The following is a 19,752-nucleotide window of genomic DNA, read 5'->3' on the forward strand; positions in this document are numbered from 1 at the left end:
ATTAAGGCACTCATCTCAACACTGAGGCAAGGTCATGTGGTTACGTCCCAAAATGTAATTATAATTTTTAAAAACATATAACCTTGTCTTTTGAATATTGACATATGAGCAATTTATATTCGAGTTTATTTTATTTAACTATTAGCCTAGGTTTAGCTGTTTGATATCTGTCAAAGTTTGAGGTAGCAAGAATTATATCAAGACAGTTGCCCAAGCTGGTTAAAAGTCCTATACTCCGCAAACATCACGAAATAATGAATGTGATTTTTGAAAGAAAAAGAACTATTACATAGAGTCAAGTTGTAAAACAGATGCTCGTGATAAGGAAAGCAATCCGAGTATATATACCTAAAGCTCAATATCGTATGATTTTAAGGTATATATGTAAAGTTACCGAAATGTAGTCATTACCTGATAAATAAACTAAAAAAATCTCAGTTTAACTATAGAATTCATTTTGTTGGATCCTTCAAATTAAAATTAGCACTGACATGTTGACTTGTCAACTTATAAACATTACAATATTATAGTAATACATATAAAGATGATTATGAAGTAAATTAGAAATACTTTAATATCAGTATAATAAAAATCAAATATGCACTTATAAACATACTCTGAAATGTTTGTAGGGCTCACAAGAAGTTTTAATTACTGTGATCCATTTGACCAACTTTTTTCACACAACACATTTAGATCATGTGTGGCACAGATTTGTTCAGAAAATATTTTTTGTAATTTCATACTTTAATGACGAAATGAGATCTAAGACTTTCGCGAGTATTTATTAAAATAAAACAAGGGTTCACATCTCGTCTGCCCGTGATCACGGTTACTGAAAACTAATCGAAACCTCGTTGTTGTGTAGTTAAAATACTAAAATTCGCATAGTAAATCCGAAAAATATTAGTTTTATTTTAAATACTAAAATTTAAATAAGTAGTTATTTTCACTGTTTTTTGCAAAAAAAAATACATACAAAACAATGCGATCGTCAAAAGTCATCATAAATAATAAACACAGTATTTGGATCTGCAATTGGTTTCTTTTTTTTGTGGCATCGTGCTTTTTGCATATTTACACACATTTATGTCTTCTTTTTCTTCTTCCTGCCAATTATCTCAGCTTAACCAGGGTCTACCTTTCTGCTCAAACTCCTCCACTTTGCACGCTCTTTGGCATCCTCGGTGGTAAGTCCATTGCTTTTTATCATACACACATTTTACGTGTGTATGATAAAAAGCAATTTTATTAGGTTATTTAACAGCCGGTTATTTGATATCATAAGGTAATATTACCGCATAAAACGTACAACGCCGCACTAGGCCTAAGATTTCTCTTGACGGCTCGGAATACAAAAAGATTTCCGATATTAAATTTCAGTTGCGAAAAAGCACAAATTAACAATTCCTTTAATATTGAAATACGAACGATAAAGAGCAAAAAATTTTTTCAATACCTCAAACAACTTATTAAATATTTTTATAAGAAAATTTGCGCCGCTGGGTCGATCACTTAAAATATTAAATAAAGTTTTTCAAATAAAGAGATTTTACAAAATAATGTAAAATTATTTTTATTTTAATAAGGAAAAGTACATATAATATTAATTATTCAATTGCGAATGTTCTTGAAATACTAAAATTAGTATAAAAATAAAAAATAAATTTAATATAAAATTTAAACAAAAATCATTCTTTGAAATGGTCAGTTTAACGTTTGGTTGTCTTGTATATATCAGGACTTAAATATTTCATACACTTCATACTATACTTTAATAAAAATATCAGTTCTACTTGAAAACTACTCAGATGTATTTATTTTAAATTATCGTACCCAATCAATGTCATTGGTTAAAAAATAATATTATTTTATTTACAACAATCGTTAAAATAATCAAATAAATTATATTTTTAGCTTGCGTTGTAACTTTTAATTTCCTAATCGAAACACAGTCAGCTAAACCTTGGACCTTTCTAAATATTCTCCGATCACAGCGACTTAATATAAATGCTTCACTTTTTTCACAATATTCTATCTGCGATGAGTGTTGAGTGTACCAATTTATGATGCCTTTCAAAATACTGAGTGTAAACTTTAGTAGCATATATCATACCTCTGTAATAATTTTAAATCTTGGATATAAAAAGGTTAAAATCTAATTAAAAATAGATAGTACAGGTTAACGGATTTTTTTTTAATCTCTAGTAATACTTTATTTAAGTACTTGAGTGTGAAAATTTGGCAAAAACTACAATTTCTGACGCAATTTAATATTTGTTTTTTGAACTTTTATTCATTTTTCTAAAATCTATCATAAAACATATATTATTGTAGGTATCTATTTACGGACATACTAAAAGAATTCCAAAAGCACATTGTAATATATATTTTACAAGTTGCTACTTTCTAGAAAATTATTCTGATAAATTTTCGAACTAATAAAAATTTACTCCTCTCCCCGGTTCTTCATCCCTTGCGAGCTAAATATTTAATTTCCGGGAATGCTGGGTGACCATTTGAATTCTATGGTTAAGAGTTGAAAGAACCCTGAGGTTTGTATAGTTAATGTTTTCATTATATATGTTCACTGTGCTTACATTTGTTTTACATATGCTTATTGTAGCATATTCTTATATATTTATGTTATATTTATTTATGTATCATCAATGTTATATATACTATTACTTTAATATTTTCTGTTTAATTATCATAAAATCACTGAACCAAAACGTGTTAATATCGATAAATAATTAATACTGATATATTTCAGATAATAAAATTCAAAAGTAGATTACTCCATTCGTGTACTCTCGTAATTGTATTAGGACCAGTTCGTTTATCTTAAGTAATTTTATTGGCATACATTTTGTAAATGTTAAAAGACATTTGATCATTCAATTCTATTTATATGTACATTTTCCTCTTCTGGTTTTTTTTATATATTTTAATAATATTATGAAATTTCCTCTTCGAAACAACGGTGGTGACAGGAAGGAATGCAAGTGTTGAATAGGAGATAGGATGAATAAATAAGATCTCGGAGAGAAATAGTTAAACATATGAATATATTTTTTTGGTACAAGAAAAAGAAGAACATTTAGAATTAATATATATATATCGAGATATCAACATTATTTCGGACCAGAACTAGTCTCACCAGAAAAAATATCGTATCAAACATTATCGAATACAAATGGGCCGAGGTGAGATGTAGATGAGAGTTAGCTCTGAGTGGATTTATCTGCAGCAAATCCGTATAAAGACCTATGCGGATCTGAATGAGACTTGAGACCTTTTTATTAAGCCCGCATTCAGGTCAGGGCTTCCTGTCTTTAACGTGGAAAATATAATAGTGTTCACCTACTTTGAATTATAGTTCTTTTTTGTTTGACAGGATAGACGGTAATATAAAAAAAAAAACACTAAACATTAATTCTTTTTGGTTTTTAGCACATTGTGCGATTCGTAATGACTTTTACGCAACGATAAAACAAAGAGCGTTTTTAAAAATATTATGAAACGTACTTGATTTTTACGTTAACCATTTATAAGTATTATTAATATATTAATAGCATAGTATATTTTCATCTCGTTTTTTATCAGTGCAACAAATTTCCAACGTCTATACGTTACGCAATGTTTTCGGAGAACACAAGAAGCTTTAATTACTAGAACCCTGACAAACTTTGTCGCTGTAAAACCCTTTTAGATGATATGCAAATCTGGGTCACCTAAAATTAATGTGAATATGATTCATTCGTATTTTTCCTTTATTTCTTTTGCCGTCTAGAAAATAGCACGTTTCTAAATTACGTTCTCAATGCAAAGGCACACCATGTGCGTCCTTGTTCCATGAACTATTGTGCAGAACAATGCGGTTTTTTATACAATAATAAGAAATGAATACTGTTTACATTATATACATTTATATTATCCACCCATATTTATTAAATACAAAATACCATAAACAATTCCCAATATTTATTACTATTTTTATTTTCCATCCAATATTACAGTCTTAATTAAAATGGTTCATCTACAATTACAAATATGTACCTATAAATGAGGATGAAAATGCATTTTAAGTTTAAAATCATCAAACGTTTAGGATTTTTTCAAATAATTTATATCGAAACACACGAAGTGGTTAAAGTAAGGTATGAAAATTTGAGGTTCAACCGCAGATGCGGTTTGCGACTTTAACGTTTTAAAGCGTCTCTACGTATAATGGATTTTTTTTTAAACCATTTTAACACCAGAAATCCAATTCTTTCAAAACTAACACATCGTGCTCTGCATTTTAATTAAAATGTAACAGGATTAGGTAAAAACAACTGGTCATGAATTTAACTTTATTTTAATCAAATAAATAATTCTATACACTCCGGTTTTTTGAATTTTAACTGTCTCATTAAACGAAGAAACTTAGCTTTTTTTCTACTATACATGATAAAAGCCAGACTATAGATTTTTAAGAACTGATAAAAAATATTAAAAAAAAAAAAATTATATAAAAAATTAAATTAATAAAAAAATAACTACTGTTTAAATTTTACACTCATGTAATTTTATTCTGATGATTTTTTATTCAAACAAAAGAAAATTTGTATATTCGATATTTATTAATCAATTTTAAATAGAAGATAGTGACTGTTGAGAATATTTTTTTTTTAATACACCTCATAACTTACAGCATCCAACATTACACCTTGTAAAATGTAACATACATATAATGTTAGTACATAATATAATTCTGACTATCATTATATAAATCAACAAAGAAAATTTATTGTAATATGAAAAAATAAATATAGTTCATTAATTAATGAACTCCATTGATATCAGATATTTCCTGGCGACAAAAGTTAGTTGTATCCATCTGAAATAATAATTGTCAATCGTATTTGTACTTCATTTGATATTTAAATTAATTTACTAAAATCAAACAATAAAGCTGTTCTTAATTAACAGTTTAATACATATAAAATTACAATAAATCCAACAAAATGATTGTTAGATTTATATAAACCTTGAATTTATTTAATACGCCGGCCGTCATTATTGCGCAAAGTTAAAAAATCTGGTTTCAGTGACGTACTTTGGGTGAATGGTGCCTTAACTAGAGTTGCCGATCTCGGCCAAAAATTACCGAATGTAGCCAATCTACTTTCGCTCTCCACCGAGACGACCACACACTAACCCTGTTTAGGAGTTTTGACGTAACACAAGTTGTCAAAACCCGTACTAACACTATAAAGCGCATACGAATAAAAAATACAGTAATATATTCGCCGTATTATAAAATTTAATCCAACATCTATCATTCTGTTTTGGTGATGTTTGAACTATTAAAAACGTGTAATATGAAAATATGTCACTTCAAATTAAAAAAATATAAGACTTAATTTGGAGATCTTCCAACATGTCATAGACATGGACAAAATCCATCGTTATTCTTTAGTCGGAATCAATTTGCATCAGAATGTTATTTCCGACTTTCGATTTGAATATTTTCATAAATAATTCAAATGTATTTTATCACATTACATTTTACTATAAGCTTTGAAGTTACGTAATATATATGAATGTATACATATTTATGTAACAATTAAAACATTTAAATTTATAAAACATGTATTCGTACGCTTAAATATTTTATCCACCGAATCTAAAAATACATTAATTAACATGAACTCTTGTTTTAAATTCTTACATAAAGACGAATTATATAAAAAATAATTAATGATATGAAACTTCGAAGAAATATATGAACGCCGCCGCTATGAGAATTTACAAGGTCGCTATTTCGAAATGCATACTAACATTGAATTATTTTATTACAACTCAATAATAAAAAGGAATTTTTAGGTAAAAGCCGAATTAAAGCTTGGCTCGTCATGAATTTTTGCGCACGTTACTTTGTTCTAATCAAGAGCACCTCTTATGACCGATCATTCTTCTGAGACCTAAATAGAGGGACACAAAAGAAACAACGAAGACTACTGAATAATTTATTGAAGAGGGTTCAGACAAACCAAGTGAATTTGGCCGTTATCCTGTTCCACGTGATAGCGTCATACTGCTGTATACAAGTGATTACACCAGTAATCTCACTATTAGTATACGAATTATCAAATAAGAAGCAACTTGGAACGTAACCAAATCTTTGGATTCCCTTCCTTTCATCCTATCCCTGAATACGATATGAATGATACTAAAATTATTTTTTATCCGTATAATACAAATGAAAACCATTGGTTTTTATTTGATTTCGAAGCTTTCATTTACATATTAATTTATTCGGTTGTAAATTTTCAATGTGATGTTGATTTGATAAAGGTATTCGTGACGACCGCAGTTTAATTACTTTAATTCACTTACAATTTGTTATAACCTTGCACAATATCTATTTTTTTTAATCTGTGACATCATTTTAATACAACTAAGTGTCAAATACAATATAATCTGCAAATTTGAATTAATTTTAGTTACAAACATGACTCTAACATAACAACTGGACCAATGGCATCCATCCATGTTAGTCACACATATATTTTTTCTATTTATACCCAATGATTGCTAGCTACTAAATAATAAGGAGAAGATTAAAAGAGCTATTTCTGTATATCCGTCATTTATCTTCTTCATTTTTAAATGTTTACATTTGTAAGTCACATATAAATCAGGATATATTTATATTTTTAAACATTGCTCCTTGGTCCAACGACTGTTGGCTATAAGGAGACGACCACAGTTCCTTTAGTCAGCTGTTCATATAGTTCGTATAGAATATAATAATTAATATATGGTACAGAGACAAATTTTATGTATGATACTGCAGTGAATTTCCACTTTCACGTCATCCGCTACTCCACTTACTCTCGGTTAAAGTGAGACTATTACTACTTAGTGCCGGAGAATACAGCACTTGGTGCCTTCCAGGGATCAACAAAAACGTGTTCTGAGACCCTAATATATATAACAGGCATTATATATCACAATCTAAAATTAATATTACGTCATTTTATATCATTTAATCATTGATATTAAATATAGATGAGTTCTATTCATATATTTCAATGTTCTTAATATAAATTACTAAACAAAAGCGAAATTAAAAAAAAATAACGCTACAAATTACTATTTGCAATTACTTCGAGATCTTTATCGAGTGCGGCGTAACTGGATTTCAACCGATTCCTCTCAATTTCTCGAAACACTTGTACAAATTTTAAATCTAAGTTGCATTGTGAGCAGTCATAGATTTAGATGTATCCCTTTCACTCACAACAATAAAACAAGCGCATCTAACTTTACGACATTAATAAACTTCCTAGTTTATTAATGTAACAATATAACATTGTTAATCCTTATTTTTATCAAGTTTGAAATTATTTATCATTTTATAAGTGAAATTGAACGTTTTTTTTATTATTATATATTTGAGTTAATAAAAAAAAAATATGATTTATATATTTTCATATCTAATAATGATAGTGTGATTTATCGAATCGTTAAGGCGATAGTCCTTTAAAACCTGGTAACGGTCTCAAAAATTATGTCACACATTGTTGTAACCAGAGCGGCAATAATGTGATTCAGATGGTTATAACACTGCACCGCTCACTTGGAGCACCACGATGAGAACTACTGCATTCTGTTCGCTTCCTTTCATTCACATCAATTTTTTAATGAAATTGTCTCTAAATTTCTTATGGAAACATTTAAAACAGAACATTAATTGTATTTTCACTTTAAACATTTTCGAAACTTTGGAATTTTTTAACAAAATTAAATCATAGTGCTCTCGACACGGGCGGGTCCTATAGCATCTTGTTTGAAATTATCATGGAGACGTTTTATTCAAATTTTGATCCTACATTTAATTAGTTAAATTTTACGATATTCTCGTTTATATGCAATCCGATATTGCATTATCTGGATTTGCTTATTAGCTATTAGGTTCAACCTTTGTGAGACATTTCGAAACCTACCATTCACTTAAAACACTCTCACCGTTTGAATAGAAATCATATTCGTATGATCGTTAACCTTATCTCCGTGTCGAGTTTCAGTGAATTTTGTAACAAAAAAAAAAATTGTGAAATTAATATTAAATACATTAATTATGAAAATTTTCTATGTATTTTTTCGTCATCATTTTTTTAAATTATTTTTGTCTTTTTGGCTTTTTTGTCATATTGTAATCAAGTACAATGGAATTAATTCTAATTCTAACTATAATAGTGATATATTTAACATAAATAGGAATAAAATACCCGAAATTTATAGTAATGTTGCTATGATCTCTTACACAGAAAATGTTCGAACAGGTTTTTCACAGACGTAGATAATCCTTTTAGCTTAACCATTAAACCGGTATATTTAAAGCGATTTTTATATTAAGCAACTCCGAGTAGACATTTCTCAAAGTCATGGAAATTTCGAATAAATATTTATACAAATAAGAACCGTTGCATCTATCATAAACGGAGACAAACAAAACAATGAAGCTAAAGTGTTATAAAAAAAATCTGGCTAAGACTAGGATTTTGGGCTATGAAAATTTTACCTTAGCAAAATATTAGTATCACAATCTATTGCTGTTTAAAGAGTTTATAAAAATACTTTGTATATAATTGAAAAAATTTCTCGTCTCATTAGTATTCCTTGGACGGGAATAAGGAAAAATATGTGTGACTTCCTAAGACTCATTTATTATTTATCAGAGAGAAAAAACATAAGCGCAAACTGAACATTCCCTACCGCTATTTAAAAATCGATTTAAAATAGTTGTATATTAAATCAATTTTTTATGCTGAAAATCAAAATTGATAATACATTTAGGTTTAAATACATTCACACGTTTATAATTTGACATAGCTCTTAAATATTATGAACATACCGAAACATTATCGCTATTAATAATTTCTGAACGGATAACATGTGTTTCATTGGCTTAATTAATTTACATTATAATATATTGTTATATCAAATACCCAACTGATAATTTGTTTTATATCGATTACCCGGTACAAATGCTACAAACAAATTTATTATGCCTACAATGATATAATTGCGATCTAGGACGTATAAAATTAATTTAGTTAATATAATATTTTTCAAGTATAAACTAAACAAAAACATCTTAGAAATATACATTACTTATAATGTTACAATCCATAAGAATAATAATTATTATGGTCTCTTCTTCATAAACTCTATTATTATTAATTTTCTCTAAAATCATTCATATTTTTATTAATTATTATTAATTTTAAAACTACCATTCTTTATTTTTCCTCTATCAAAAATAAACCTTCAATATTTTTCAATATAATTAAGAGGTAATTTTGACTATGCGAGCCTTAAATACTTTGTCAATTAAGGCCAATCATTGTGTCAGATGTATTGAATATTATATCTTAATAACAATGAAAATATTAATGAAAATTTTGAGTCTCATCATATAAATTACAGCACATAATAAAGTTAAACATTATTTATCTACTGTATGTAATTAAGAACTGTTTACGTGAGTAGTTAACAAAATTATATTTTTCATTCAATATAACACTCGCCGTAATATTAAAATAGAAACTTAATATTTTATATTACATGAATAGTTCAATCCTTTCTATATATAATCTTTACGTAAACTGGTACTGAATGAATATCATCTTGAGTATATAATACAGGTTCGCGTGTTACCAAAGCATTCGCTTCTCAGACGATCAGACGTTAGTAATAGACATATCAATTTTATTCAAAATATTGTAACATCTATATAACAAACTTAATAATATAGCAATAATAAATCTACATTTTTCATCATTAATTACTTATGTACGAACAAATTTTTTTCTTTCCCAATAATATGAAAGGAATATAAATATTTTACGAAATAATATATAAACTTATAAGAGTTTCGTATCCGCTTTTGCTCTGTACAAATCGATAAAAGACACAAATATAAAAGTTAAGAGCCATTCACCAAATTAAATAAACTAATCTAATGGATATTGGAAGTCCGAGCAACAAATTGATGGCTCTCCGTAAATTCCGTACATTTCAAACACATTCGGTTTCAAAACGTACGCAACGCGAATGCAATAACACGAGATAATGTATTAACCGACAAAGTGTTACCAAACAACATCTGAGAAACTCGATGCCTTGACATTGATTTTGTTGATAAATCCCTAATATTGCTTGTTATATGTATTCTTTAACTTGCGTTATATAAATATATACGAATATTCCAGACTTTCATTGAAAAGAAACGAGAATATTTCCATATTATTGTTGGAATATCGTAAGTATATAATTTTTGATAATTGCAAAATTATTAACAGGATTTTATTGAACTGAGTCAAAATTTATTGTTAAATAGCGTAATACAGCTTTTTGGAAGAAAAATAAAAATATTACGATAAATAAATTATAACTGCCCTGTTTTACAAATTTCTATATTGTTTAGATTAGACTTTATATTCAGGGTACTTTGGGTAAAGATTTTCAAAGACACCTTTTCCGGATTGTTGAAACCTAACCGAAAATCCATTTTAAACGTTTTATAAGTCTTTTAAAATCAACGATTAAAAAATCTTCCAAAAATCTTTACAAACAAAAACATTTATGGTTAGTATTAGAAAAATAATGTACTGAACAATATACTGACTATCTTACAAACATGCTCTCAGCCCGTTAAAACCTGTTTCCTTGTGAGCAGCATTTATTTAAACTAAGTAATAGATAACATCGCTTGAACATTAAAAAGTTTGACGTTTAGCTGTAACGTAATTACATAATTTGAAAACTTTGTTAGCGGCCTCCTGCGATGCCTTCAGTTATAAGGCAATTATAATAATGCTCCAACGCAATCAACGATCAAATATTATATGCTGTTTAAGTAAGACGTTCATTTATGTAACAAGTTTCAATGTTAAATAAATTTTATGTTGTGTTAACTTTTAAATTATCTTCATTATATACTATATTTTAACAAAAGGTTCGTTTATTTTAAAGCGTGATCATGTAGAGATATTATTTGAGCCTCTATTAACCTTGAATTATTAAAGTAGAAAGGAAATAAAACCTATATTTTGATATTAGTCAGACTAAGTCTTTTAAAATCTAGACCATATATTTTATATATGAAGCCAGATACTATTTGTCGGCCTAATTTTTTGTCGTAAAATCACCAATGTTTGACAACTTCATCATTAAAATGGATGATGAGGTTTTAATAATACAATTTTTTATCAAATTATCATTTTATAATTGTTTATAATAATAAAGTAAGATATGCAATTTTATAAAGAAAACTTAATACACGACCGACTGATTTTTATCTACATTAAATGCGTATATACATAAATAATAACGTTTTAAAAATATTATCAAAGAAAAGGAATTATGTTGAACGATAATGCGTTTTGTAGCGTAAATTTAGATACTCATTTGGCGTCAACAAGGACAGTGAAACTGGGTTAAGGTGATTAATACATTAATTAGTTGCGACCACCGTCTTTAACTTACTTTTATGCCAGTTTTACTTATATTACGCAAAAATTTTAAATTAAGCTCTTTTGTTAACTTCAAGTGACAAATATAAGTAATTTATTTTAACGAATTTTGGTACTTACGTTTTTCAGCCTATGTTCATGTTGTAAGACGCTTGTGTTATAATTAATAGATCTATTTCATTTCAAGAATAAATGCTTTAATCAGAGACTAGTTAAATTAAATTAACTATCGCGTCAGTGCAGTGAAAATTCTATATAATTTCCTGAAGGATTCAAACGAAATTAAATAAATCTTTAATATACCGAATAGTCAAAAATTTTACCATGTTATTTAATGTTTCTGCCGCAGTCTGCCAAAAGTTCGTTTCATTATCAAATGAATCATATTTCTCTCTCAGAAGCTTATCATATAAGTAACGGAAAGTTCGCAAATATAATATTAATTTATATATTGACTCATAAATATTGAATATATGGAAAACATTAAATATTTATTACTTTTAATGAAATAAAAAATATGACCTACATGATAATACATATCAATTAATTACTTTATTTGCATGTATTAAATTTGTTTTAGTTCGTTATTGACCTTGACTCTTTCTTGGAAATAAGAATAACATGCCTTTATAGATGGTTTTAATTTATATTCCTTGATATTTCTCCATAGACTTATGTCACTAATAAAATTATGTTAGTGCCAAATTCGTATTGTGATTATTTGATCTTTGACCAACAATATTGAGCATTTATATATCGTTAATATTGAAAGGCTAACCATTAATATAGAGATAAAAATATTGCAAAGGGCGCCATATAAATGTTTTTTCCTCATACCTAATATTTTAAATATTCAGAGAACTTGACCGAACTCTCGCAATTGATTCTGTCATTTACGTAACTGCATTAGAACCTATACATTTGGTTGCCAAAAATTACTTACGTAATAATACGAATATCAAAACAATTAATATAGATCTCGTTAGTATTTTGAAGAATAGTTTTTTTTTATTATTATTGTAAATATATTTTAATTTTTATTGTTAATGAAACTAACTGCAAAGTTATTTGATAGGATCGAAATTTTGTATGTATTGTATTACCCCAAGATTGTAATGACATATCGGGTACGGAGTGTTATAAGGTTTTCGTTCATAAATCTTCCCACATTATAATGTAGTATAAACTCAGGTTTTTGAATGAGAGACGTGAAACGCTTCGTATTTAGTGTCACAATGCAGACTTGTACTAAGCATACAGAACTAGTGTTGGAATTATTTAATTTTAAGCTCTATCTGACGTTTGATACGTACTTTGTTCAACCCGTTATATGTTTTCCTTTTGTATCTTTTGACAACACTTTTCCGACTTTATATAACATTCTTATACGTTTTATTATGTATCGTCAACATGCTATTTTATCATAGGATTTATGGCTGTAGGACATTTTTTCTTTAAATAATAAATGATATACAAACAATAAACTGTCATGCGTGTCGACATTTTCATAATATATATTTATTGATTACATTTTTATCGCCGCGTAACTTCTATTTACCAAATCTAGTGTAAATTTTAGAGACAATAAATAAACAGTTGGATACCTATAAAACCGGGAACATTCATTATTAACGAGGCTATAACTGTAAATTAAACAAGTCCAACATTTAAACGAGATTGTTACTCAAAGCCAGCCCTTATAATATATTTATAAATTAGTAAATATGTTCTGCATACAATAACTCTCATATAAAAGTAGGCATATCACAAAACACTATCTTTAAGGAAAAATATATTGATGTAGGGATAGATTATATAAAATTTCAATTAAAATTTCTATCATTAGCCTCGTATCGTTGCGTTTAGAAAATAAAACTATTTAATGCTAATGAACAAATGTAAGTTTCGCTCCAACGCCATTGAGGAAATGTTGACATGTGTCATCCAATCTGTCAACCGAGCTGGTTCCAGAGCTCTCGGTTCCAGCCGGATATCGGTTTTCCATAACCTTTGTGAAACTTGTTACCGTTTTTGTTAAACATCTTTGTTATACATGAATTAAACCTTTGTTTGACAGAAAAGTTGAAGTGTTGTTGATTTGAATGAGACTTTATATACATTAATATATTATCCGATTCAAGTAAACATAACTATTATAGAAAAAACAATACCCGTCTTTAATTGTTTCGTGATTCTAAAATCAGAAGAACTTGTAGAAATTGAATAATTTATATGTGATTTTAATTAACTTAATTCTATAGTATAAAGTGTGAATCAATTTATTTTCTTTTTTCTTTTAACGTAGCTTAGCCCATGAACTATTGTTAACCTTACTAGATTATAAAATTCTGAAAGCGTTTAACTAAGGGATTCGTTAAAAGGCTTTAATCATTGCAGGTGTAAACGCCTGGTTGACGGTGCAAACAAGATTTAACCATGCGTCAAGTTCTGTATACCTCTACAATAGTTGATTACTTTCACTGCAAAATAATTCCAGCTTTATTTTAAATCTTCCAATACGAGTTTACGACCGAGCTTTTTAATTATTTATTATTTCAGCATCTTTATTCATATTTAAGACCATTTTTTTTCTAGGTTTTTTTATGCTATTTTGTATAAAAATAAAAATGACAAACACCTCGGGATGGACAAAACAGTGAACAAAAAACAAATATTATTGTAAATATAATTCAATACTTATTCCAGTTATATTCTTATTGATATATTCTTTTATAATTAATATATCCTTTTTATCAAACATACAATTTGCTTAAATACTAATTAACATTTTAATACTACAATCCCCACTCATTAAATCGTTCATAAAAATAAAATAAAAAACAAGCGAATTTATATAAATATTCTATATTCTATATTTTATTCATCGAATCCGCAGTCATTGTATATCTGCATTTGCTTATTAGGTCAATGCGATGTTATGAAACTTGGAAGGCGTAACATTATATGATGTCTATTAATGTGTTTTCATTGTTGCAGTTTAAGTTTTAAATAATTTCAACACTTTTTTGAATGCACAAACACATTAACAATCTGGCAATTTTTGTCAAAGAAAATTATAACATCCCCAGAAAAAATATCTGATGAACCGCTGTCAAACACCTATGCGGTTGTTTTTAATACAGATTACGGATATGGTCGTTTTGATACACACAGTTTGTACAAAAACATTTATATGATTACAAATATTTAAAATGATTCCTAAGTTTATTTCTAAATTTTATAAACTTTGATACTTCATTGCTCTTGAGACCTGTTACGGTTCGATTACTATCTATAACGAAAATGGGATCGGCCTTTTCCTTCCGTTGTAAATCTCTGCCGACATCTGCTTTACTTACAAAATATATTGAAGGCATTTTTATGGAATTGCTGTCCGCGGCTTCGTCATCGTGGAAGATTATATAAACCGACAAATCCCTTGCATCACCTTTACCGATTTTGATGTGCTTGGGTGCAACTGCTACTATAATTTTATAATTATCTAATGTTTTATCTATAATTGGTGAGTTAAAACTAGCATTATGAGACGTCTTCGTATCATTTAACTCCATAGGTATTCTCACAGGTAATAACAATCTTGCTATTTGGTTCGTGCATCCTATTCTCATATCCGTTATTCGAGGCACAATGGCTTCTGAAAGAAGGTCTTGAGTTTCATCCTTAGTCACATCTTGCGGTACCTTCACGAACAGACCACCGAAAGATTTCATTTTGACGTCTTCCTTCGCAGATACGCGATTGAATTTCACAGTGAAGCCATTATTAATCGGGACACAAAAAACTTCGTATGAGAGTAGAATCGTGAAATAAACTCTTACACACTGAAAAAAATCAGTTTTTTTATTATTGACAAACAAATGAAAATAACGGAAATTTTACTTACATCTTTTTTAGTTACCGAACGTGATAACATCCTGAAACGTCCTAACTTTACGCCACTCGTATAGAAACTACGCAGAAACATGTTGACTGCATTGTTTGCATTGTTCCCAAACACAAAATATTGGGTAAGGATGTTTAAAGGTTTAGTCGGAAAAGATAAACATGCTGGTATCATACAACTGTTGTATTCAAATGGCATCATGACACATTAAAACAACTACGTTTAAAGAAACAACTCGATTGTAAAAAGATACAACTCAAACAAGGAACTGACGATACTGGTAGTAAAAAGACGTTATTATATAAATTTTAAATTAAGAACTCATTAAATAACACATCCCTATAGTTCACAACATTGTGTCCCAAAAGAGAAAAATGTGAAAAATAGTATATATATGTATATGAAAAAGATTTTGTTAATTTAACTGAATATAAGATATTTTCCTCGCAAGGCAAAACAACAACAATTTAACAGATTACTTACACGAGGCGTACCATTAAATAAAGTGTCGAGTAAATGTATCAAGTTGCAAGTAATTCTATACTGTAAAATTCTATCTCTCGGAATTGTTAATATAAACTGGCGGAACTGCAATTACACGACAGTCAAAACTTTAAAGTATATTCAACACTGCATCTCTCGTCGGCTTCGACGTAACCTCAAGATATCGAGAATATACCTACATTGTCCGAAACTTATTAATTTTAAACGTAAATCTATATAAAGAACTAAACAATATGTAACTTTATATATATATTTAGTTAATTATAGTTTAATAGTTAATGCATAATAATCCGTAGCGAAATAACATTCCGTATTGTCATTTTAATTTCAGTTCAAAACCAACGGTCTAAGTACATCATAATACATCAGTACATTGATTATGAATAACAGTTTCAGCTGTTATTCAAATTTATCCGATCTCTATTTGTGGTTATTGGATTATGAAACATTGATGAAGATATTATTACGTCCATAACCGCGGACTGGAGGGATTTCAATCATCATTTATATAGCCTGTGTGTTGTGGCTAGATGTTATTCATCTAAAAAATCCAATAAAGCCATATAATACATTAGATCGATACCTTTTGATAGCCATATTAATGTATAGATTAAGAATTATAAAATTTACACACGAGTATAGTTCATTTCATCCGTAAAAATCAATAAAGTAAATATATTGGGTACATATGTACTCAATTTGTAAGAGATTTTATTAAGGGAATTTTGAAAACAGAATTTATCGCACTTTTGATAAAAAATCACTTCAAACTAATTCTTATAAAATTTTTTTAAATGTGTAATTTAATATAGTTAGCTTTGGGCAATGCACTTTAACTAAACTCATTAAAATGACCAACCTGACTCTAAAGCTCCCGAAGAAATACAATTTACGAAACAGAAAAAATATATATTTTGTTTTACCTACGTAAATTTAAACTAATTTCATCGCATTTTTTATGAACTAAAGAACACTTTATTTTCTCACTTCCGAGCATTTTGTATAAAAATATTTGTGAAAGGATAAATTTTTATATTTTACGCCCAGCATCTTGCAAATAGGTTTAGTTGAAAATAGTGCTTATTTTTACATTGAAGGTGTCTCATTACAAATAAAATACTCGCCTTCCTTATTCTTAAAACACACTTTACAAAGTACATAATATATTTAAATCCGACGTAACATTGAATTTACGCCTCCCGATTTTACTGCTTCTTTAAAGGTGTAAGTCTAACCTATTCAATTTAATATGTTACTGGGATCGTAATAATATGAAGGAGTTTTGGGTCATCTATCCCATTAAGTAATGAACAGACACTGTGTCTGTGATCTTCAATTTAAAACTCTATAGTATATATATTTTAATAAACATTTCTTTTAAAAAAGATTTATTCCGATTTTCCAGTCAGTTACCAGTGTTCTATTTCAGTTTTCATTTATTTATCTGCGATATTAAAATGTTATATGCAGAATATAAAATAGCAACAAATGTTATAGTGTATAACGTTGCTTTGACTTATTTTGTGATGCGAAGTCCGAGCATACATTAATTAAAATTTTCGAGGAACAAAATTATTTTGCCCCAACTAATAAAAGTTCTTGGAAATTTACCCGTTCAACAGCTTTTATTTATGATAAAATATTTGAAATTAAATAAGGTATTTGAAATTAAATAAGGTACATAAAGTCGTCAATTAAAATATATCACTCTATCATTAGTTTGCTACTTAAGTTAAATAAACTATTTTAACGTAGAAATTTCAGTAATATGCAACATAGCGTACGCAATGTTTTTTATCTTTCTTAGTTTGGTACAGTGAGATTTCGTTACGTGTACAATAGTTAAAATAAGCTATTCACTATTACAATGTGCAATATTTATGTGAGATATAAATATCATAATATAATCTTTTATTTCTTTAAACGTTCGTTTGTTATTTACTATGATTGTGTAAAGTTTAATTTTTTTTTATTTTTGTTATGTTGAAAGAATATGTACTAACATAATATTTTCCTCTTATAAGTTAAGTAAATAAAATGTCCAGAGCGGCAGTGATTTTATAAGGTTTATTTTCAACATGTAACAGATAATATTTCTTACTTTTGACTTTCATTTAGATCTGGAACGACAACTATTTTGCGCCTGCCTTTATATGATATGAAGATACACAACCAGTTAATTGCTATTTATATTAAAATTGTATGTGTTTTATATAATTATTATTACGTAAAACTCTTCACATACTAATTGAACATATATTTTTTTAAATATCACAAGATTCTAAATACAAATCTATTTTAATTTTAACAGTCGTTATTCAAAGCGTTAATTTATTCATAACAATTTTATTCTATCTCTAAAACTAGACGAATAAAGTATTTCAATGTTTTATTCCGATATAACAAATTGTTAAGAGAAAAAATCGTATGTGACAGTTCAAACTTGCTAATATTCATCGACTGAGAGAATATATCCCCAAGATTAAACTATACAATTTAAAAGCATCACTTTTTATGTGTATTTTTTTTTATTTTGTCTAATCTATTTGTGTATGTTCGGATAACTAAACTAATATAATTCGATTCGAGTGCATGCTAAGCAGAAACAAGTTTGGATCTCGTGACAAGTTATGGGTTAAGTTTTTAGTAACGGTATTCTTCACATAACGTATTAATATATCATAAATCTGAATTGATTACAAAAAAAAATCCAGCGAGTGTTTTTTTTAAATCCTACATAGTTGTACCTGATGTAATCACGTCTATTGTAATCTGTAGACAATTTCTATTACCTTCTATTGTTAAAGTAAAAACGAATGCCCCAGGATCCAGTATGCTTGTTCATTATAGCTTGTCAAGAATGAGAAAATTTTTGCAACCTGATTTTCCAGGAACTAGAAAGAACAATACACTATGATTGATAGCTCGGCTTATCGTGTGATCATAAAATGATCAATGAAATACATTTCTTCACATGTAAAACAAAGTTTTAATACTTTTTATTGTAATTTCAAACTAATGATATCGACGTATTTGGATGCTTATGTTATTTTTATGATAAAGAACCTATTTTCTAAACAACCAATTTTTGTTTACCTTTTCGTTTTTCCGTGATATATGTAAACACTGAAAGGGGTTTTTCTGAGACATCTAAAGAATGATGAGTTATTTGTCGGGTTAAATAAGGGATATGTAGAATAGATGAAGTTGACGTAAAATAAGGCAGAATAAGAATCTTGGATTCGTTAATAAATTAGCGTGTTCTTATACTATTCAATTAACTTACATATTTACTATTATTATTTTGTATTATAATATATATAAAAACAGAATCTTTAAATTTTTATATAAAAGAAGTATTTTTTTCTAACACATAAAAATAAACGAGTTAAGTCGACAACATTCACGTCACAGAGTCCCAGACGAAATAAAAATACGCATCTTGAATTCTATTAGATGTACTTAAATAATATATTTTTAACGCCTGTCTTGGTTTCACAGTAAAACAATTCGGTATTTTATTATAATTCTCCTGACAACGTTTTTATGGTTTTTTGGATACATTTTAGATTTATGGGAAATTGGGAATATACAGCTACCAACATGCGTATCAAAATCATTTAGCTATTAGGGAGATTGGATTCTCATGAAAGTGTAACATTTGCAAAATGAAATGATAAACATGTCGTTCTGTCTTATGAATTTGTAGTGCCAATTGTCTCGGATGTCCCAATTTGTAATAGAACTTGTATGTAATCAACGGATTTGGTTACAAATTATTTATTCGTTGGCTTTGGAAACAGAATTAAGGTT

General features: G+C 28.0%; 2 protein-coding genes across 3 annotated transcripts in view; one reads left to right on the plus strand and one right to left on the minus strand.

The window, feature by feature from the left end:
- LOC116777204 (frequenin-2) overlaps nucleotides 1–19,752 on the plus strand; it is a 91,717-nt gene that overhangs the window by 57,097 nt on the left and 14,868 nt on the right. The gene's annotated exons all lie outside the window — the stretch shown is intronic.
- Nucleotides 14,379–15,764, minus strand: LOC116777203 (uncharacterized). The gene is made up of 2 exons (XM_032670613.2): nucleotides 15,436–15,764; nucleotides 14,379–15,373 (listed from the first exon to the last, which is right to left on the minus strand). The coding sequence occupies exons 1-2, from the start codon at nucleotides 15,634–15,636 to the stop codon at nucleotides 14,729–14,731; spliced, it is 846 nt and encodes a 281-aa protein (XP_032526504.2). The 5' UTR covers nucleotides 15,637–15,764; the 3' UTR covers nucleotides 14,379–14,728.

This window comes from Danaus plexippus, chromosome Z (assembly GCF_018135715.1).
Source record: "Danaus plexippus chromosome Z, MEX_DaPlex, whole genome shotgun sequence".
NCBI classification, from domain to species: Eukaryota; Metazoa; Arthropoda; class Insecta; order Lepidoptera; family Nymphalidae; genus Danaus; species Danaus plexippus.